The sequence below is a fragment of the Mirounga angustirostris genome, unplaced genomic scaffold (assembly GCF_029215605.1).
Source record: "Mirounga angustirostris isolate CCGP_5_RB_7025 unplaced genomic scaffold, mMirAng1.0.hap1 SCAF_6, whole genome shotgun sequence".
Lineage (NCBI taxonomy): Eukaryota > Metazoa > Chordata > Mammalia > Carnivora > Phocidae > Mirounga > Mirounga angustirostris.
Genome location: NW_026991714.1, coordinates 10170913 through 10194592, shown reverse-complemented (window position 1 = coordinate 10194592; position 23680 = coordinate 10170913). Strand labels below are relative to the sequence as shown.

General features: G+C 40.7%; 1 protein-coding gene across 6 annotated transcripts in view; it reads left to right on the top strand.

The window, feature by feature from the left end:
* Positions 1 to 23680, top strand: part of MIA3 (MIA SH3 domain ER export factor 3) — a 58344-nt gene that overhangs the window by 9866 nt on the left and 24798 nt on the right. For all 6 annotated transcript variants that reach the window (XM_064593841.1, XM_045876833.3, XM_045876832.3 and 3 more), the window contains 3 exons: positions 373 to 3169; positions 5289 to 5477; positions 8233 to 8378. In XM_064593841.1, coding sequence (XP_064449911.1) covers positions 373 to 3169; positions 5289 to 5477; positions 8233 to 8378 — 3132 coding nt within the window. The remainder of the gene's footprint in view (positions 1 to 372; positions 3170 to 5288; positions 5478 to 8232; positions 8379 to 23680) is intronic.

The following is a 23680-nucleotide window of genomic DNA, read 5'->3' as shown; positions in this document are numbered from 1 at the left end:
ACTGTCCCTGTAAAACTGTCAGCATGGTGGGGGAGAGGATGTGTGTTCCCTCCAGCAGGTCCCCCAAACAGAAAACAGGGATGGTACAGAGCAAAGGCACCAGCCACATGAATCATGTTTCCCCTGGGGAAGAGACAGCGAAGGGCAGCCAGGAGTAGTACTCAGGTAGGAGTCCTTCTCCATGGAAGCAGGGAACCAGGGAAAAGTGGATTCTAGCCTCTATATCTCTTCACTACCCAAGAAGAGTTGTTGCCCAAGGTAGACACGGAACCCCCTCCAGAGCCAATTTGGGATTATCTCTGTCACTAGCATGGGTAAGAGTTTGCTCTTATACTTAGTGACATGCTAACTTTTTTTTTTTCTCTCTTGCAGGAGACAGATTTTGTTTGTTTTGATGGGGGAAGAGATGATTTTGATAATTATAATGTAGAAGAACTTTTAGGATTTTTGGAATTGTATAATTCTGCAACTGGAGATTCTGAGAAAGCTATAGAAAAACCTCAGCGTGAGGACACCCCTTCTGAAGTATTTGAGGAAAGCGACCTTGAACCCGAACCAGTAGAAGTTAACTCAGAGGAGAGTGAAAGTATCTTCTCAGAAAATACTAAGGAACTCAAGGAAAGATCTGGGGCTCAGAAGAACCACCCCCATGTAAACAGTCAAGCAGGTCATGCTCAGGGAGACCCATCTTCATTTGAACCTTTTGAGGAAATGCTACAGGATAAACTAAAAGTGCCAGAAAGTGAAAACAACAAAACCAGCAATGGTTCTCAGGTCTCGAGTGAACAGGAGAAGATTGATGCTTACAAACTTTTGAAAAAAGAAATGACTCTGGACTTAAAAACCAAATTTGGCTCAACTGCTGATGCACTTGTATCTGATGACGAGACAACCAGACTTGTTACTTCATTAGAAGATGATTTTGATGAGGAATTGGATACTGAGTATTACACAGTTGGCAAGGAAGAGGAGGAGAACGAAGAAAACTTTGATGAGCTGCCGTTACTGACCTTCACTCATGGTGGAGAAGATGTGAAAACTCCAGTGAAGTCTGGAGTTGAGAAATACTCATCAGATAGAGAGCAGAGTTCAAACGAAGAGGATAAAGTGGAGGCAACGCAGCCCCCTGGCATCAAAAACTATGATAAAAACATACTAACAACCTGGGAGGATACTATCTTCTCTTTCTCAGAAGGTGACAGACAAACAGGTGTGGATTTAGGGAGTTCTGATTCAGAGGAAGGAAAGGAAGGTGATGATGCGTTTGTCCCAGATAGCAAGTGGGGGAAACCACAATCAGCCACGGATTACATTGACCCTAAAAAGGCAGAAGATCATCTTTTGAGTGTAGATGTCCCTAAAACAAATAATGAAAAAGACCCGGAAATTCATATTACAGGAAAAGGGACGAAAGTTGCAGAATCCAATAGGGGCCTGGCACAGGCTGAGATGGGGTTGGAGGAGGAGAAGCAGGAAGGCATGACTGCACACAGTTCTCCTCAAAGCAGTGACCCTGGCTCTTTGCCATCTGCTGGAAAGGGTAAAGAAATGTTGGAGTCAGCCTTCGATAACAAAGAAAATGACCTAAAAGGAGCAGTTGTTCATATTTCAAAAGGAATGCTCCCTGAAGAAAAGCCTGGAGAGCAGATTTTGGGAGGCGGCTTAGAACGTGAACCAGTACCTAAAGCTTCAGGGAGTCAAGTGAACGAGGAAAAGATTGGACAGGAATCTGTGGATATTGCACCCCCGCTGGGAGGTAATCAGCGTAATGCATCCAAAGACAATGTGGAAGAAGTACACGTTTTAGTAAGTGGATCAAAACCACACACGCTCTCAGTGGAGCATCCAAGTGAGGAATTTAAAGAGGAAGAGCTTCTTAAGACTCACAATCAACCTAGACCCTCCCCTCTGGATGAAATTGGTTTGCCAAGAGAACCGGAAGAAGAGGGCCCCATTTGGGGAAGAAATCTTTCTTGGCCACAAGGAAGAGAAGAGGCTGCTAGCCACAGTAAGCAGATGGATGAGAAGATAAGGCTTTCCAAGGAGGAGGTCAAAGAGGACTCCTCAGGTGAAGAGTTTGCTCCTCACAAGCCCCTGGTGGGCTTACGGGAAGTGGAGGCAACAGGCCAGACAGATGGCCCGGAAGGCCCAGGTTTCCAAACTGAGAAACCAGAGGCAGATGACGATTACAGCCCGGAAGAACTCCTGGAGGATGAAAATGCTCTAAGTGCAAAACAGTCTAAAGAACAAAGCCCTGAGATCCAGCGCGGGCAGCTAGATGTTAATCCGCAGTCCCCCACAAGAGCTGGTTTAGGCCCCATTAATCCTGATGCAGAAACAGAAGGAAGCAAAGAAGAAACCAGTAATATTTTGGAAATTGAGAGAAAAAGAGAAACTTTGGGCGAAGGGGTAGACATAGGGGCCAGGGAAGCGGATAGCAGGGTGGTGGAAACAGAAAACCCTCTTGTAGCTCAGAAAGCACAGAGAGCACCTGAAGTAAGGGACTCTCCTGACAAAAAAAATCAGACTCTAGGGTTGGGTGAAATGTTTCAGAATCAAGATACTGGTAATTTTCAAGAAGACAGCCCTGAGGAATCCGTACAGAAGCCTGGGGTAGATGAACTCTCGGAAGAGGACCAGGGGGACTTTGAGAGGCTCGCGGACACAGAGAGCCGGGGGTCTGCCACTGAGGAGCACAAAGATGCCCAGCCACACTGGGCGCCACATACAGCGGGGACGCGGGCGCACAGCCATGATGTGAAGGACCTGCCTATAATCGGCAGCTTCTTTAAAGAACAGCAGTCTCTGCAGAGGTTCCAGAAGTACTTTAATGTCCATGAGCTGGAAGCCATGTTCCACGAGATGTCGTTAAAGCTGAAGTCCGCACAGCAGGAGAGCCTGCCCTATAATGTGGAAAAAGTCCTGGATAAGGTCTTCCGTGCCTCCGAGGCACACATTCTGAGCGTAGCAGAGAAAATGCTTGATTCCCGTGTAACCGAAAACAGAGATCTGGGAGTGAAGGAAGGTAACATATTCGAAGAGGCAGCAGTACTAGACGATGTTCAAGACCTGATCTATTTCGTCAGGTACAAACACTCCTCCGTGGAGGACACGGCACCGCTAACCACAGCACAGCTCCCCCGGGAAGGCTGGGGCGGCTCCACGGAAGGTAAAGTGCCCGCCTGTGGCCTCGTGGGGGCGCGCCGGAGAAGTGGGGGGGCGGGGGGGCGCTGCTGAAGTGCCTCCTGCCTTATTTGTAAAGCTCTGTCCAGTTTACAGTGTGCCTGAAGGTAAGGGACAACAGCACTGTGACATCCACGTGTCCCTTCCTGCCTTCTTTCAGGTGGGAGCGTCCATAAGGATTTCTCCCTCTCTTTTCCCCTTTGGACAGTTGAGACTGGTAGCATTTTCAAAAGGAAACTTTTTTCTTTTCAAGTAGCTCTACGCCCAGCGTGGAGGCTTGAGCTCATGACGCTAAGGTCAGGAGTTGCATGTTCTTCTGTCTCAGCCAGCCAGGCACCCTGAGTGACGTATTGTTGACACACAGTGTTACATTAGTTTCAGGTCTGTGACATAGTGATTCGGCAAGTCTGTACAGTCTGCTCTGCTCACTGCAAGCGGAGCTCCCATCTGTCACCATACAAGACTTTCACAACACCACTGACGATATTCCCTGTGCTCTGCCTTTCATCCCTGTAAGTTATTCCGTAACTGGAAGCCTCTGAAAGGGCTCTTTGGAACACAGTTTCTTTCTTTCTTTCTTTTTTTTTTAAAGATTTTTATTCATTTTATTTGACAGAAAGAGAGACCGGGAGAGAGGGAACACAAGCAGGGGGAGTGGATGAGGGAGAAGCAGGCTCCCCGCTGAGCAGGGAGCCCGATGCGGGGCTCGATCCCATGACCCTGGGACCATGACCTGAGCCGAAGGCAGTCGCTTAACGACTGAGCCACCCAGGCGCCCCTGGAACACAGTTTCTTAAGCACAAAGTAACTGCTCTCTGACCAAGGATTAGTTGGCATAATGTTTATTTATTTATTTATTTTAAAAAAGATTTATTTTAGAGAGAGAGAGAGCAGGGGGAGGGGCAGAGGGAGAGAATCTCAAGCAGACTCCAGGTTGAGCTTGGAGCCTGACAAGCTCGTGGGATTGAGCCCCACGACCCTGAGATCACGACCTGAGCTGAAACCAAGAGTTGGACGCTTAACGACTGAGTCACCCGGGCACCCCTGGCATAATGTTTAAATTGATGCCTTGCCTGAGTTTCTTCACCGCCCCCCCACCTGTCCCTGTTTTCATCTTTTGTGGGTGTCATGGTCTTTCTTGCCTCTTTGGAGCACTTAGGTCAGTTAAATTCTACTGGGCCCTAGGATTCTTGCATTCGGATTAATCAGTGACTGAACCAGGATGCAGAGCTTTCTAAACACCGCACTTGACACATAGAAGCCTTCCCGTAAATAGTGATTGAATTGACCCTGAGCCAGGATTCTAATATAACCTGATTCCTAGTTCCGTGCCCTATTCTGTGTCCCCATGCTTTTCAGACTAAGGTATTTGAGCTGAGGCTTGTGGTAAAGTACCACGGGGACATAAAGTCACAGAATAAATACATCTTCCCAGAGGGCCAATTTTTCCTGAGAATTTGGGGAGGGGAACATTTTTGTGTGTAATCAAAGCAGATCTGTTTTGCATTAGAATGCAAAACTCTTATGAATTTTCAGGGTAAACCATGAGGCTTTAAAGACATTCATCTTTGCTGCCCTGAGCCTCTTGGGGAAAGAAATGGGTTCCCTCTTTTTGACAATTAGACATACCCTGAAAATATTTGAGTGGTACTTCAGCAGACTGCCTTTGTACATAATGCCCTCCTCTGTGCTAGTTCTGTGAAATAAGCATGCGTATGTATGAAAGAGTTCATGTTCTTTCTGTGTGGAGTAGATGCTTGGTATTTCTGCACTTGACTGGAATTCTCTTCTGTACCTTTATCTGTGTGAGCATGTGTTGGTTTGTCCAGGAAAGTTAGGTTATTGAAGACCCTACCATAAATGTGTTTGTTTATAAAATACTTGGAATGAGGGTTTCTTTATAAATTTTAGCCATCGGTGAAGTGAGATAAGAGCAGCTGAAACTCTTCCTTTCCTGCTCACTTGTGCTCCCTGGGATACTCGCATGTGGAGGGCAGTACTGAAGCCCCCGGGGGTGGACGGTGTTGGAGAGCTGCCTGGGGGGAAGGGTGGAGTGGGGAGTGTCAGCCGGCTTTGCCCGCCCAGTGCACGCTTCTTCCCTGCAGGGCTGCAGCCGCACCTTGAGGACAGTTTCCCACAAGATAACGCAGAGGACAATTTCCCACAAGATAGCGCAGAGGACCTTAAGGTAGAGATCCTCACAGAGCCCAGCCAGCTGGGTCAACCTGTGAGTGGTGACCGGGGTGGCTCAGAAGTGCCACGGCAGCCAAATACTGCGAAGGACAAAGACCCAGGTAAAGCTTGCAGATTTTTCTCTACAAAGTGTAGGTATGTCTCATAAAGAAGAGCTTCTAGGACATCCCCCCCCCTTTAAATTATTTATTTATTTAAGTGATTTCTACACCTGTGGTGCTCAGACTCATGACCCCAAGATCAAGAGTCAAAAGCTCTACCAACTGAGCCAGCCAGGCGCCTCTGGACATTTGTTCTTAAAGGTGGGAAATCAGAAGGGAGAATAATACAGGCATGAGTGAGTTTAGAAAACAAGAAACCCCAGAAGGGAAAGAAACGCAGGAGTTGAGGCGGATGGAGATCAGCAGTAGGAAAAAGGCCAGAGACTGTAACCAAAAACCAGTGTTTGGCTGTCATTACTTATGTGAATAATTTTAATCTAAAATATTATTCTTAAAAAACCTTATGTTCTAAAACAGTAGTTTTCAACCAGACCAGAGGCATCAGAAACTCTGGGGGAGGAGACCAGCAAGCTGTGTTTAACAAGCCCTCCAGGAAATTCGGATCCGTTGAAAGTTTGAGAACCACTGCCTTAAAGCTCACAAATTCCGTGTGTTCTCCCCACTCCTAAGTCCCCTCCACCCCGCCCTGCCCCCAGTAGAATACAGTGTGGCTTAGCTCTTTTACCTTCTTAAAAACAGTGAGGGGGAAATTTACGCCTAGGTATCTTTATACTGTAGGGAAGAGTACAGAACTTTGTAATGGGTGGTGGTCCCGTGTGGCCGGTGAATAGGACTTCCATCACAGAGCACAGCAAACACTCATGGAGAGCAACTCCCTTCACTTGAATTGAGGAAAATGTTTAAAACAAAAATACAACCCCGATAACGGTATCAATAGGTTTCTAATGAAGAAGAACTAATTGTGTTATTTCACGAATCCACTGTGGTGGCGTGATTTCATTGCCGTGTTTGTGTTCTTAGAGGTTGTGGTCTCTAACCATGGCTACAGCATTACCCTGTGATACCGTGAGAACTGGTAGAACTGGGTGGACACTCCATCTCTCTTCAGAGTATGGGAGAAGCCACAGCATGGGGAGGAATTCTGCAAATTTGAGAAGAAATGACATATCAGAGGTCTCCTGTGTTCCAGAGGATATTGCATTCATGTGTCCTCTCTCATTCTAAACTCCTTTAAATCAAAAAGATTCTGCTTGTTGAAAATGAATCATACACCACGAAGTCTTGTTACTCTCTGGCTCAAAAACTTTCAGGGCTAGGAAAAGTTCTGCTTGCAGAATTAAAAACAGTTTTTTTTGCCCTGTCCTTTAAGGTCTGTCACAAAAGGACTTCAGCTGCCTTTGCAGGCTCATCTTCCCAAATATCCCTTCATACATCTCAGACACAGAGATGCTTACCTGACCGGGAACACTTTCCCAAGGTCAGATTCATAGATCAATAGTGAATGGAATCTTCTGGTTGGAAGAGACACAAGAGGCCCCTACTCCACCCATCACTAATTGCTTGTTGAACTCATAGAGGTTTATAAGATGTGTCCCAGACTCAAGTAATTCAAACTGAAAACCCCTCTCCACCACCTCCTCAGGTGAAACCCTTTCAGGCAGTGCTGGAATCCTACCTCTTATGCAGAGCTCCAGGCCAGCCCCCTCCCTGTAAACAGTACCCGTTAGTGTCTCTGGGCAATTCCCATATTCTCTTTTGTGTAGCTGTCATTCCTCTGTCGGTAAGCAATCACTGAGTGCCTGCCAAGTGCCAGACGCCGGGCTAAACACTGGTGTATCCCACCTGCAGGTCTGCAAACTGACACTTTTCTATTCATCGTTTGCCTGAAGTTTCTAACACAGTGCTTCACCAGCACTGTGTTTGTTAAATGAATGTTTTTTTTGTTTTTAAACTTTTTTTTAGATTTTATTTATTTGAGAAAGAGACAGAGATAGTGAGATAGAGAGCACAAGTGGGGAGGAGAGGGAGAAGCAGGCTCCCCACAGAGCAGAGAGCCCGATGTGGGACTCGATCCCAGGACCCCGGGATCATGACCTGAGCCGAAGGCAGACGCTTAACCGACTGAGCCACCCAGGCGCCCTAAATGAATGTTTTGTTAAATGCAACTGTGTCTGTGTGGAAAAAACATAAAATTTTGCTTTTCTCAATTCCCATGACTGAATATTGTCCAGGTAGCAGTTGCTTTGCCAGGGACATGATGGAGGGGTTTGGTGAGGGGTAGATGGTGTTGGAGATACGTTCATTTCATAATGGAAGGGTATGATGGCTCTAATGGGCCTTCTGAATTTTGTTCTCTTTATAATTCTCTTTTTTAAAGATTTTATTTGAGAGAGAGAGAGAGTACGAGCAGGGGGGAGGAGCACAGGGAGAGGGAGAAGCAGACTCTCTACTGAGCAGGGACCTGGATGCAGGGCTCAATCTCAGGACCCTGGGATCATGACCTGAGCCGAAGGCAGACGCTTAACCGACTGAGTCACCCAGGTGCCCCTTCTTTTTATAAGTCTTTATAAGTTATATAAGTCTTTATATAAAGATATATAAAAACTATGTCTTTTTTTTTTTAGTAAATATTTTTTAAATGATTTCTACCCCCAATGTGGGGCTCGAACTCACGACCCCGAGATTAAGAGTCACATGCTCTACCAACTGAACCAGCAATGTGCCCTTAAACCATATAAGTCTTTAAGAGAAGCCACTAATATTCAGTGGGCACTCAATAAGTATTTTGAATGGAGAGAAACAAGTCTTACTCTAAAGCATAAAATAAAATATTAATTTTCACCCTCAATTTTAGGGATAATTACAACAGAAAGCAGTCCTGCTGATGCTGTTGATGCAAAAAAGCAACTAGAAACAAATGCTGAAGAGCCAGCAAGTGTCACACCTTTGAAAAATGCAATTCTTTTAATATCTTCATTCATATTTTATTTAACTAAGACGGTAAGTTTGACATACATAGTTTCTTCAGATAGAGTATTGATTAATTACAGTTTTTGAGTTGATCTTGAGCATGACGTAAAGAGCTTAAAATGTCTTTATGGAAATTTCTGCTGCTCCTTTGATGTTAGTCTCTGAAACAAACCACAGGTGTATAATTTGATGAGTTCTTAGCACAGTTCAGTCCTTGGAGAGGATCTGCGATGTGTCCGTGCTGGGTATACACCTGTAAAACATGGCTCTTCCCCTCAAGGACCTTTTAGTCCAGCAGGTAGATAAAGACTTTCACTGGAGACATGATATGGGCAGAAAGTATTTACCTGATGGCAGAATGATGTGTTGGATAAATTGATTCATCGTGGTGGGAGGATGGGCAGAGAAGGTCAGAAGTTAGCTGAGACGTGTTTTGGCAGGAGTTGAAGGACAAATGGGAGTTTGATGTGCAGGGTGTTGCTGAATAGAAGGATTGGGAGGAGGGAGACGGGGGTGGCATGCAGTTAGGCCAAAGAAACAACATGGTCAGAGAGATGGAAGTTATTACAAAAGAAAAGGCCTTTTGGGGAAGCCGAGGAAGCCTTGTTGATGTTGAGCAGTCAGAGGGGGTGGTCTTTGGAGGAAGACAGGCCAACCTAAAAGAAGTTGTGTATCATGACAAGTAGTGTTACATTGTTTGGGATGGGGATCCTTGGAAGGTTTTAAGCAGGAAAGAGATGTGGTTAGATTTGTTTCTCAGAAAGAGCTACTTGTGACAGAGTATCTATTCAGATTTATCTTTCTTAAGGGAGTCATGATCCAAATGAGACATTTAATCTTTCTGGAAGCATAGCTAAGCTTTTTAGGACTTAGCTCCCCCTTGTGGTATTTATTGAAATTGGACATTTTTCTTGGTAAATTGTGGGAATGAGCAAGCTTTCAGAAGTTGGAGGCCAGGTTGTCCTTGGACCTACAGAGAAAGTATCCTCCCCCCCACAAAAATATTTTTCCACTAGGTTCTGTTATTTCAAGACTTGTGTAGGAAAGAGTTGTTTTTTAATTTTTTATTGTTATGTTAATCACCATACATTACATCATTAAGAGCTTTTTTTTGTTTTTTTTCTTTTCTGTTCTGTAAAAATGCATGAGTTTTGAGCCAGGATGATCTGATTTCAAATCCCAGATTCATCATTTAGAATCTTGGGCAAATAACTAAACTTTGTGTAGCTGTCAAACATCTTCCAAATGCAGATAATACCTACTCCAATTGTTGGAAGAATTAAATGAATTGATAATAAAATGTCTAATGCAGTACCTGGCATTTTGTAGGATCTCACCCTCTGTGTACTTCTCATTTGGATGGTCATAGGGCAGTATAAAGACACTGAATACCTGGGAAATTCAGGAGAAAGGCCACCAGGATGGGAAAGATTTTTTAGTTTTCCCTATGGTTGTGGTGGTTTACAGCCACCCAGGTAAAGGTGTGTATGACCTGTGCAGTTAGAATAATGAGATTTTCAGTGATGAACGCAGTCTCAGAATTCAAATTTGATCATCAGAATGAATCCTTGTCACTTCAGATATTTAACAGGCTCTAAATGTGGGAAGAATTCTTTATTCATTTCCTTTGTGGATATGCACAGAGCCCTGACCTAGGCCTGGGTTGGGGGGACACAGATGTGGTACAGGACAGGGTCTCTGCATGGAGGATGGTGGGAGAAGACACAGGAGTGGTGAGGGACAAGGGCACAGTGTTACAAAGTAACATTGACTTGAAAGGTGTCAAGAAAGCTTTTTTTCTTTTTTTTTTTAAAGATTTTATTTATTTGACAGAGAGAGACATAGTGAGAGCAGGAACACAAGCAGGGGGAGTAGGAGAGAGAGAAGCAGGCTTCCCGCGGAGCAGGGAGCCCGATATGGGACTTGATCCCAGGACCCCGGGATCATGACCTGAGCCGAAGGCAGATGCTTCATGACTGAGCAACCCAGGCGCCCGTCAAGAAAGCATTTTGATGGCCCAGTATATACAGAGTATTGTGTTAGTACAAGATTCTAAGAGGTACAAAGCATGATTCTGATTTTGAAAAGGTTTAAGAAAATGGCATATCAAATATATATGAAAATTGGGGAGTATGGAAAATATTTGAAATAGTTTTTGTGAAGTATCAGATAGAATAGATAATTATTTGGTAGGGCTGGGGAGGAATGGGGTGCTGGACTTGTTCAGGAAAACTGAACCAGAAGTCAGATTCATGGATCCATAGGTAATGGAACCTTGGAGAGGGAAGGGACCTTCGAGGGCAGCTTGTCCAGCTTCACAAATTGCAGTAATTTCCTCTCCTGAAACCTGGCAGGTAGTTACGGGATCTGGGTGTCATCAGTTCCTAGCGTGAGCATCCTAACCTTACAAGGCCACTCATTGATTGCTCTCTTGGCGCGTTCATTCTCTTATTGACTCCAGATTTTCTTCCACATGATTCCTTCTCTTAGAATTGAATTATTTTTCTACATAGTAACCCTTAACATATTTGAAGTTATGCTTTAATTTTTTTAAGTGTTTTTTATCATGGAAAATTTCAAACATACAGAAGCAGAGACAATTGTAAAATGAACCCATGGGCCTATTACCCGGCTTAACAGTAATTCCTTAATATCACCCAATGTTGGGCACATTCGAAATCCCCTCCCCTGCTTTTTAAAAATTGTTCTTGTTTTTTTTTTTTTTAAAGATTTTATTTATTTGACAGAGAGAGACACAGCGAGAGAGGGAACACAAGCAGGGGGAGTGGCAGAGGGAGAAGCAGGCTTCCCGCGGAGCAGGGAGCCTGATGTGGGGCTCGATCCCAAGACTCTGGGATCATGACCTGAGCCGAAGGCAGCCGCTTAACTGACTGAGCCACCCAGGCGCCCCTAAAAATTGTTCTTGTTAAAATCAGGATCTTGTTGAGGTCCAGATGTTGTAGTAGGTTGTTTAAATCAACTTTAATCAGATATAAATTATATACAATAAAGGGTACCCATTTTAAGAATACAGCTCAGTGAGGTTTTTTTTTTTTTTAAGGTGTCATTTATGTGTCTGAGAGAGAGAGAGGGAGAGAGAGCACAAGCAGGGGGAGTGGCAGGCAGAGGGAGAAGCAGGCTACCTGCTGAGCAAGGAGCCCGATGCAGGACCTGATCGCAGGACCCTGGGATCATGACCTGAGCCGAAGGCAGACGCATAACTGACTGAACCATCCAGGCGCCCCTCACTGGGTTTTAACAAATGTATTCACTCATGTAAAAACAATCATAACCAAGACACAGAACATTTCCTTCATTCAAACAAGTTCCTCATATACCTTCCCAGTGTAGCTCCCTCACCACCTGCTTTTGGCAACACTTTTTCTTCACTATAGAGTAGGTTTTCCTGTTGTAGGATTATAATTATAAAATGGACTCATCCCTAGGAGTGAAACTGCCTAGCCATATGGTCAGTTTATCTTAAAAGAAGCTGCCAAACAGTTCTCAAAGTAACTGTCCCAGTTTATTTGGTCACATATTTGCTAACGCTTGGTATTATCAGTTGTAAATTATAGCCATTCCAGTAGGGCATATCTTTTGGTTTTAATTATATTTCTTGATGATTTATGATGTTGAGCAATTTTGCATGTGGCCATATGTTTTGTGTGTTCATCTGTGAAATAGCTTTTCAAATCTTTTGCCCTTTTTAAATTTATGTATTTATTTTTTTGCCCTTTTTTTAAAGTTTATTTTATTTAAGTAATCTACACCCAACATGGGCCTCGAACTCATTACCCCAAGATCAAGAGTTTTGTGCTCATCTGACTGAGCCAGTTGGGTGCCCCTTTTTTGCCCCTTTTTAAATTTTTAAGATTATATTTATTTGAGAGACAGTGAGCATGAGTGGCGGGGAGCAGAGGGTGAGGGAGAAGCAGACTCTCTGCTGAGTAGGGAGCCTGACTCGGCTCAGTCCTAGGACCAAGATTGTAACTGAGCCAAAGGCAGATGCTTAACCGACTGAGCCACCCAGGCGCCCCTTGCCCTTTCTTAAATTGGGTTCTTTTCCTTCTAAATATTAAGGTCTAAGAGTTCTTCGTATATTTTGGATACAACTCCTTTGTCAGATATATATTAAGAATAATATCTTCCAGTTTATGTCCTGGCCTTTCAATTTCTTGACATTGCTTTTGAAGAGCAAATTTGTAATTTTGATAGAATAACATTTTATTAATTTTTACTTTTATGGTTGGTGCATTTTGTTTCCTGCCTAAGGAATCATAGGCCATTCCAAAGATGCAAATATTTTCTCATGTTTTCTTCCAGAAGTTTTATAGTCATGCTTAGGTCTCTGTTCCATGTTAAGTTTTGTGAATGATGTTACATTTCATTTTTTTTCTTCTGTGGCTATCCATTTGCTTCTATAGCATTTCTTTTCCCTTGAGATTACCTTGGCACCTTTAGTTGAAATCATCTAACCATATTTGTGGGTCTCTCTGGACTCTGTTCTGTTTCATTGATTTATATTTCTATTCTCAGATAATAACCCACTTTTCTGATTAGTGTAGCTTTATAGTAGGTCTTGGAATTGGGTAGTTCTTTGGCAAAATTGTTTTGGCTATTTCAGTTTCTTTGCATTTCCATATAAATTTTAGAACCAACAGCAATTTCTATAAAAAACTTGGTGAGATGTTGTTACTATGTTGAATCTATAGATGAGTTTAAGAAGAACTGGTATCAACAAATACTGAGGCTTCTAATCCAAGAACTAAGTTCATCTCCACGTTAGATCTAAAGAAGATCTGTAAGAGACCTACAAGACACTGCTGAGAAATGTCCTTAGTCTCTCTGTGCAGGTTTCATGCATATTGTTTACCATGCCTGTGTATTTCATGACTTTTGATGTTGTAAATGGTGTCTTTCTTACATCTCATTTACAGTTGTTTTGTGTTTATAGAAATACAGTTGGTGTTTGTATATTGACCTTGTATCTTAATACCTTATTAAGTTTTATTAGTTCTAGGATTTTTTTTTTTTTTGCAGATTTCATAGGCTTCTCTGTGTAGATAGATGATCATGTCATCTGTGAATAAACACACCTTTTAGAAAAGTCAGGTTAATTAAAACATGATTACTTTTAGTAAAAAAGTAATCTTAAAATCTTACTGTGTACAGTTTGATCTGTTTTCACATTATTTCTTTAGATTTTTTTGTATCCCTCTTCTCTTGCCTTTCCTTCTTGGAATCTAATTACACGTATGTTAAGACCACTGTAGAGTTCCACAGGTCAGTGACGCCCTGTTCTTTTTTCGTTGTTTTTCGGTCTCTTATGTCTTTGCTTCTGTTTAGGTATTCCCGTTACGGTCTTCACACCCATTAATCTTTTGTAGTATCTAATCTGTGGTTAAGCCCATCAAGTGAAATTTTCATTTCTGATATTTTATTTTTCAGCTCTAAAGGTTGCACTTAATTCTATTTTTTATCTTCCACCTTTTGTCAGTATGGTCATGGTTTTGTTTTAATTCTTAATATACTTCAAAATAATTCTTTAAAGTTCTTTTAAGCAAATTAATTCTGTCATCTTTGTTGCAACTTCTTGGTCTATTTTTAGAGATTGATTTATCTCCTCCTCATGGGACATATTTTCCTGCTTTTTTAGGTGTCTGGTGATTTGTTGTTGCTGGATGCTAGGCGCTGTGAATGTTACATTGTTGAGTGCCTGGTTTTTAGTGGCTTCCTTGAAAAGTGCTGGGAGTTTGCTTTGCCTAGACTGTTGTTACTTGTGGAGCAGCTTGATTCCTTCTAGTCTTATTTTTAAGATTTGTTAGGGATGTGTACATAGTAGTCTTTACTCTAGAGCTAGTGTAGCCCTGCTTCTAGGGTGTGATTCTTCAGGAATCTGCTGAATGCCTTGAGCGTTCAGCAAGGTCAGGTCGCTCTAACTGGCTGGAACACTCTTTGCCTCCAGGCCCAGGTTAACTCTGGGAATTGTTCAACTTCCAGCTTCCTGGCAGATGTTCTTTTTGCCCATCCTCAAATCTTACCTTATAAATCTTACCTTATACAGATGCTGCTTCAGATTCAGCAAAGATTGAAGGAAACCCCCTTGCAGATTTCTGGAACTCTTTTTTTGTAGCTCCCATCTTTCCGGTGCTTTACCCTGCCTGGTTCAGGTGCCTCAGTCTCCCTGGACTCTGGTCTCCACTGCCTCAGCGAGATTGGTAGACTCATGTGGTTTCTCCCTCCCTGTACCGGGGTCGAGAATGTGCCTCCGGGTAGAAAGCTGGGTGAACTCAGGCTCACCTCATTTGTTTTCCTTCTCTCAGGGGTCATAGTCGTGTGCTGCCAGTTGTTCTCTACCTGATTCTCTAGTTATTTCAGTGGGAGGGCAAGTATCATTTACTCTGTAGATTTCTCCTCTTGTTTGTTTGTTGTTGTTGGAATGTATTCATTGCAGAAACAGGTTTGTTTGGCTTCTAGGGGTTATCATGGTCTGCATTTTGCTAACCACATCCCCCAGTATAACTGAACATGTTTCCCTGGCTCCTTATGTTGTTTACTGGGAATTTGTAGTCAGATTCAGGTTCAGTATTGATTGGCAAGGATACTTAACAGGAGATGGGTACTTTTAGCAGGAGGCATCTAATGACTAGATGTCCCTCTATTTTTTTTAAAGATTTTATTTATTTATTTAGAGAGGGAGAAAGAGAGAGAGCATGCACACAAGCAGGGGGAGGGGCCGAGGGAGAAGGAGAGAGAGAATCTCAGGCAGATTCCACACTGAATATAGAAAACAACTCAGAGTTCGATCTCATGACCCTGAGATCAGGACCTGAGCTGAAATCAAGAGTTGGAATCTTAACCGACTGAGCCACCCCCAGGCACCCCTTTTCCTCTGTTTTTGATGTCACTAGTCATTGGTGATATTGACTAAATCCGTTAATACATTATAGGCTGCAAAATGCTGATATGCTGATTATATTGTTCCTGCTTGATTTAAAGGCTGGGATATTTCTACAAAAAGAAGTTTATAATCAAGTATTCTTTACACTGAGATTTGGTTTGTATAGTTCAGGCAGTATAAATATTTGATTCTATTTAAATAGTTTTCAAAATAATGAGTTGTCTTCCTGGCTTTATCAAACGATGCCAGAGGGATTTTTTGGTGTGTTCCTTCTAACTCTTTCTAATCATTATGACGTCATGAATTTAAAAATATTTGGGGTGTTTTAATCAGCTGTAGTTCTTATTTTTTTTTTTTTAAGGATTTTATTTATTTATTTGACAGAGCACAAGCAGGGGGTGTGGCAGGCAGAGGGAGGGGGAGTGGCAGGCAGAGGGAGAGGGAGAAGCAGACTCCCTGCTGAGCAGGGAGCGCAATGTGGGACTGGATCCCAGGACCCTGAGATCATGACCTGAGCCGAGGGCAAACGCTCAACTGACTGAGCCACCCGGCACCCCTGTAGTTCTTTTTCTTATCAGTGCTCAATTTCTCTCAGTTTTGGCTAGTGGGAGCCTGTTCAGTTTGGCTTCTGGGCCTTTTTGACACCATCCAGTGGTCACTGATACCCTCTGCTTTCTAATGTGGCAAGATGTTCTAAGTTTATCTTCTACATTTCTTGCCCAGATCATGAAAGAGTCATTTCTCTAGGGAGCCCTTGATCCCTTTTAATGGGAAATGGTATTTAAAGACTACAATCTGGGTACTGAGATTGCTTATTGCTTTTGAGTTGGCCATCATTTCTAGGCCTTTTCAGAGGACAAAGCTAGGATATACATAGAGTTTTTTTGTGTGTGAACATTCATCTTGGTGCCATATGGATACTCCCAAAAGAAATTCAGGATGCTAGAGGGATTTTACTTAACCTCACGTATCTTACACATGTATTTTATTTCTCTGGTGTTGGAAATTCCAGTTTTCAATGATGTCAACATATTTTATTTTACAATATTCAAACAATTTTAAAAATACCAATATCAACACTGCCACCCACATTTGTTACTGAAAATGTTTTCAGGATGTTTTGCAGTTATTTTTGTTTTTAAGTTCTATCCCTCAATCAAGTACATGCTTAAAATAATTCCTTTCTGTTGTCCTGCCGTCAGTTTTTTTTTTTTAAGATTTTATTTATTTATTTGAGAGAGAGAATGAGAGAGAGAGCACACGAGAGGGGGGAGGGTCAGAGGGAGAAGCAGACTCCCCGCCGAGCAGGGAGCCCGATGCGGGACTCGATCCCGGGACTCCAGGACCATGACCTGAGCCGAAGGCAGTCGCTTAACCAACTGAGCCACCCAGGCGCCCCTGCCGTCAGTTTGATTCACAATTAGGTCAACTGTTTCACTTTTGCTTGTACTTTTTAGGGATTGCTTTTCAGTGTTTTGTTTTGTTTTGTTTTATAAGTATCTAACATATTTACAAGATTTAATGCCAATTAATGAAACAAGGTCTCTTCCGAGAAGTCTAGGTTTCGTCTCAGTTCCATCAAACCTGTTGTTACCCTCCTCTATGGGTAATTTAAAAAAATTTATTTAATATCTTATTAAAAATAAGCAAATTATTTCTGCATTCAGCCAAGATTCTGGCTTTATTTACCTTCCTTACTGAAACAACTGAAAAGAAAAAAAAACCCAGACAAAATAAATGAAACCGTTTTCAAGATACTGGATATCAGGTAACAAAGGACAGCAATGCCTGAAAGATAGGGAACCAGTGCCGTGAGCGCTGCAATTATGCCTACTTACTGCATTGAAAGAGTTCCCCATTTGTAGCGTAGAAGTGAGGAACCCTGAACTGAGGAGATGGAGCTGAGAGTCGGGAAAGCAAGGCAGCTAGAGTTCATAGGGCTGAGTACCAAGAGGAGAGTGCTACACAGAGAGACCTCTGGGATCTGTGAAAGGTCCCCTTTGAGTATTCATCAGCATATGAGTTTGACGAAATTAATCAATGCCAGAGAAACTGTCCGAGTGATTAAAGGGAGTAGTTCCTGACACAAGGCCAAGGATATACCTTATAATTCTAGGAGAATTGGATAAAGTACTCAGAAGGGTCTCACCTCAGACTAAATCTGCTCATGTCTTGCCTAACAAGCCATAAAAAAGCAAGAGCCAAAAGAATCAAACTATTTCTTAGTAATTTACCTGAACAAACAGAATAGTGCTCAAGAATGTTTGTTCTATTAGTCAAGTTCTCTAGAGAAACAAAACAATATGGGACCCACATACACAGATAGATAGATAGGTAGAGGAGGTTTATTATAAGGAATTGACATATATACAGTTGGAAGCTGAGAAATTCCACAGTCTGCTGTCTGTAAGCTGGAGACCCAGGAAAGCCATTGGTGTAATTCAGGCTGAGTCCAAAGGGGAGCTGATGGTCTGAAGGCCTGAGAACCAGGAGTACCAAGGGTGGAAGAAAAATGATGTCCCAGCTCAAGGAATCAGGCAGGAAGGGGTGAATTCCTTTCGCACTTTGCTCTGTTCAGGCCCTCAATGGATTGGAGGATGCCTACTGGTAAGGGCAATCTACTTTACTGAGTGCACTGATTCTCAAATGCTAATCTCACCTGGAAACACGCTCACAGACACACCCAAAAAGGTTTAATTTGGGTACTCTATAACTAGTCAAGTTGACACATAAAATTAACCATCAAAGGTTACCAGGAATGCAAAGAGGCAAGAAAATATAAACATGATGAGGCGAAAAATCAACCTATCAAAACCAACCAAGAACTACCAGAGATGTTAGAATTAGGCAAGGGTATTAAAATAGTTATTATTACTATATTTTGGATGTTAAAAAAGCTAAGTGGAGACATGAGAGATATTAAAAAAAAAAAAAAAAAAAGACCCAAATCAAACTTCTCGATTTGAAAACTACAGTGCCAGAGATAATAAATATACTGGGTGGGATTAACGCTAGACTAGATATTGTAGATGAAAAGATTAGTGCACTTGAAGGCATAGCAATAGAAGCTATCCAAAATGAAATACATAGGGGAAAAAGACTCAAGAAAAATGATCAGATCACCTGTGAGCTGTGGGACACTTTCAAGCAGCCTAATAAATGTAACTGGAATCACTGGCGGACAGGATAGAAGAGGTGTTCAGAAAAATATTTAAAGACATAATGGCTGAAAATTTCTAAAATTTATGAAAACTGTAGATCCACATACTCAAGAAGTTCAATGAAACCCAAACATATGAAGCATGAAGAAAAGTACACCGAGGTATATCATAATCAAATTGCTCAAAATACATGATAAAGAGCAATCTTAAAAGCAGAGGGAAAAAAAGACATTTTACATAGAGAGGGATTAAGATAAGGTTGACATCAAGATTTCTTGTCAGCAGGCATGGGAGAATATAGTAGAATAATACCTTTTAATGTACTTGAAGAATAATATTGTTGACCTACAATATACCCAGCAAAATAATTTTATAAAACAAAGATTAAATGAAGATTTTTTCCAACGTATAAGAGCTGAATGAATTCAACACATCTGCACTGTAAGAAATGTTAAAGGAAGACCTTTAGGCAGAAGGAAAATGACAGATGGAAATAGTTGAGTTATAGAAAGGGGGTAAAGAATGCCAGAAATGGTAACCATATAAGTAAATATATAAAACCATTATCTAGTTATTATTTAAGTATCTTTAAAATTTAACTTTCTGTAGCATGCGGTTTCAAAAATTTGTAAAGGTAAAATATATGACAACAATAATATGGAGGTCAGGAGAGGGAGAAGTGGTAATAACTCTTGTAAAGTTCTTACGCACATGAAGTAGTAGAGTATCACTTGAAGGTAGACTGTGATAAGTTAAAGACGTATAAACGCTAAACCAACCACTAAAATAACAAAATAATGAGCTAATAAGCCAACAGAGGAGATAAATTAGAATCATTAAGAAGACTCAATTGAGGGACGCCTGGGTGGTTCATTTGGTTAAGCATCTGCCTTAGGCTCAGGTCATGATCCCAGGGTCCTGGGATCGATCCCGCATCGGGCTCCCTGCTCAACGGGGAGCCTGCTTCTCCCTCTCCCTCTGCCTGCCACTTCCCCTGCTTGTGCTCTCTCTCTCTATCCCTCTGACAAATAAATAAAATCTTAACAACAAAAAGACTCGATCCAAAAAAAGGCAGATAAAAGTAAAAAGGGAACAGAGAACAGATGGGAAAAATAGAAAAAAAGAAGATGCCTAGGCTTAAACTTACCCATATCAGTAATCACATTAAATAGAACTTGTCTAAACACCCCAATTTAAAAGGCAGAGATTGTTGGACTGGGTAAAGAAGCAAGACCCAAATAGATGCCTTCAAGAACCACACTTTAAATAAAAAAACATACGAAGGTTAAAACTAAAAAAAGAGATTGAAAAAGATATCTCACATTAAAAAAGAAAAAAAAAAACTGGGGTGGCTATATTAATACCAAAGTAGATTCCAGAGGAAAGTATATTACCAGGGATAAAGAAAGTTATTTTCTAGAATAAAGTAGTCAACCAAGCAAACATAATCCTAAATGTTTGTGCTTCTAATAATAGACCTTCAAAATACATGAAACAAAAATTGATAGAACTAAATGGAAAAACAGATATAAGTATATAATTGGAGATTTCAGTATCCTCTCAGTGATTGATAGACTAAACAACATGAATAAGGTTCTAGAAGACAAGAGCAACACTGTCAACTAGCTTGACCTGATTGACATTTATAGAACACCCCAGAAGAGCAGAATATATATGCTTTTTGAGTGCACATGGAGCATCTTATCCAAGATAAGTCATATTCTGGACCATAAAGCAAATGTCAAAAATACAAGAAGATTCAAATCATACAAAGTATGTTCTCTGGCCACAGTAAAATTAAATTAGAAATCAATAACAAAGATCTCTTGAAAGTCCCCAAATATTTAGAAACCAACTGACATACTTCTGAATAACTTAAGGGTCAAAGAAATCAAAAGGGAAATCAGTATTTTGAGCAGAATGAAAATGAAGACAGCATATTAAGTTTGTGCAGTAACAGTAAAGCACTACTTGGAAATTTAGAGCACTATCTAAATCAGAAAAGAAGAAAGATCTCAGATTAGTGACCTCAGTTTCTACTATTAGAGACTAGGATAAAGAGCAGATAATTCCCAAGAAGCAGAAAAAAAGAAATAAAGAACATAAATTAATGAAATAGGAAACAAAAGGAAAACCAATGAAAACAAAAGCTGGTTCTTTGAGATTAATAAAATTGATTAACCTCTAGCCAGAGTGATCAGGGAAATAAAGGAGGAGACGCAAATAACCAATGTTTGTGATCAGACAGGAACATCACTACAGGTTCTACAGAAATTAAAACAATAAAAAGGGAATATTATGAATAATTTATGTCACTTAATTTGACAGTTTGGATGAGATGAAGAAATTCCATCTGAGACAAATTGCAAAAGCCTACTTAACAGATGACCTAAATAGCCTATGACTCTTTAAAGAAATTGAGTTTATTGTTAAGAACCTTTCTACAAAGAAAACTCCAGGCCCAGATGACTTCACTGGTGAATTCAATTAAACTTGTCAGGAAGAAGTAATAATAATTCTGTACAGACTCTTCTAGAGAATTGAAGATGGGAAAATACTTCCCAATTCAAACCAGACAGAGATATAACAAGAAAAGAAAACCACAGACCAGTACCTGTCATGAACATAGGCACAAAAACTCTAAATAAAATTTTAGCAAATCAAGCCCAACAAGATACAAAAAGGATAATACATAATGACCAAGTATGGCTTATGCCAAGAATGCATGGTTCATTTAACATTAGAAAATCAATGTAAGTCACATATTAACAAATTTCAAAAATAAAATCCAAATATGCCGCTTGATAGACAAAGGTTTTGGAAAAAATCAAATGTTGATTACTGATATTAAAAAAAGAAGTGGTAGCAAACTAGGTATAGAAGGGGGCTTAAAATAGCCTCTATGAAAAACTTACTAACATCGTACTTAGTGGTGAATAATTGAATGTTTCCCCCTAAGATCAGAAACAAAATAAGGATGTCCACTCTCACCACGTGTGTTCAACATTATAGTGGGGCACAGTGCACTAAGGCGAGAAAAAGAAAAAGCATACAGATTGGGAAGGAAGGAGTAAAACTGTCTTTATCTGCAGATATTGAACATCTATGAATAAAATCTGGTGGAATCTACAGTTTAGCAAGGTTTCCAGATAAAGATTAACATCTAAAAGCAACTATTTCTGTATGCTAGCAACGAACAATTGGAAATTGAAATTAAAATCTTCCGTGTACATTAGCATCAAAAAATACAAAGTACTTAAGGGTAAATCTGGCAATACTGTGAGACTTATAATTGAAAACTATAAAATATTGCTGATAGAAGTTGAAGACCTAAATATGGAGAGATATACCTTGTTCGAGAGTCAGAAGACTAAATATTGTTACCATATTGTCACTATGACAAACAGTATGTCAAATACTAAGCTCCCCACTTTGATCCCCAGAGTCAGCATAATCCTGATCAAAATCTCAGCCTGGGTGGCTCAGTCATTAAGCGTCTGCCTTCGGCTCAGGTCATGATCCCAGGGTCCTGGGATTGAGCCCCGCATTGGGCTCCCTGCTCAGGGAGGAGAGTCTCCTCCCTCTGCCTGCTGCTCCCACTGCTTATGTGCTCTATCAAATAATAAAATCTTTAAAAAAAGAAACTCAGGATTTTTTTGGTAGAAAACAAGCTGATTGTACAATTCATATAGAAAATTCCAAGGACCTTGAACAACACAAACATGAGCTGATTTCAAGACTTACAATAAAGTTATGGTAATTAGAAGAGCATGGTATCAGTATAAGATAGACAAAAAAAAAATCACTGGAATAGAATAGACAGTCCAGAAATAGATTCCTACATACCTGGCAATGGACTTCTGACAAAGGTGGAAACACAAGTGGAGAATGAGACGTCTGTTCAACAAACAGGACTGGAACTATTGGATATATCCCTGTGCAAAAAATTGATTCATGCCTCAGTCATAAATATAAATGAACTCAAAATGCTTCATTGAACTGAATGTAAAGCCTAAAACCATAAAACTTACAGAAAAAGTTAAGCAAAGATTTCTTAGATTTAACACCAAAAGCAAAATTCATAAAAGAAAAATTTGATAATTTAGATTTCATCAAAATAAACTTCCACTTTTCAGAATACACTGTTAAGTGAACAAAAGGCCAAGCCACAGATTAGGAGAGAATCATTGCAAAGCATATATGTGAACAAGGACTTACATCCAGAATATATAAAGAACTCTCAAAACTCATTCATAAGAAATAACCCAGTAAAGTTAACACTTCACCAGATAAGATGTGTGCATAGGAAATAAGCACATGAAAAAATGTTCAACATCATTACTTCTCAGGGAAATGCAAATTAAAGCCACCATGAATTATCATACATACTTATTAGAATGACTAAAATTAAAAAAGAATGATTTAAATTAAAATACCAAGTGGTGGAGAAGCTGGAAATAATACACTGCTGGTGGGGATGTACGATGGTACATCACCTTGGAGAACCGGTTGTTAGTTTCTTAGAAAGGTGTATGTCAAATGCTCCAACCATCCCTTTGCTAAGCATATACCCTTGAGAAAAATTCTGCATTTACATCCATCTACTTGTATATCAATATTCACAGCGCCTCTATTCGTAAAAGCCAAAAACTGGAAAAAAACTCAAATGCCCATCAACAGCTGAATACATAAGCAAATTGTGCTAGATCCATACAATGAAATGCTACTCAGCAATAAAAAGGAATAATAACCTTTGATGTATGCAGCAACATATGAATCTCTATGCTGAGTGAGATAAGCCAGAGAAGTAGAATACATGATGATTATATATTCCATATATAAAACTGTAGGAAATGCAAACTATTATGATAGAAATTCTGCTTGGGGAGGCCCAGTCAGCAAGTGGCAGGAGGTGGGATGAGACTTGGATGAGGAGACTTGTGGAGGTGAAGGATATGTTCAGTTTGAATGTAATGAAGTTCTCACATATGTATTCGTATGTCAAAACTTACAGATTGTGTACTTTGAATATGTGTAGTTTATTGCATGTGAGTTTTACATCAGAGCCATAAAAAATACATATTTGTCTCTCATTACCTTCTTATGTAAAAGTAGTATTCTACACTTTTCTCCACCCCTCCTTTTAAAGAAAAAACATTGTGGAAACCATACCCTAGCAGTATATAAAATTTATTTATTTTTTTCCATTTTCACAGTATACTTTAGTGTATTGAGCAACTCTTCTATTGATGGACATTTTGGTTGTTTCA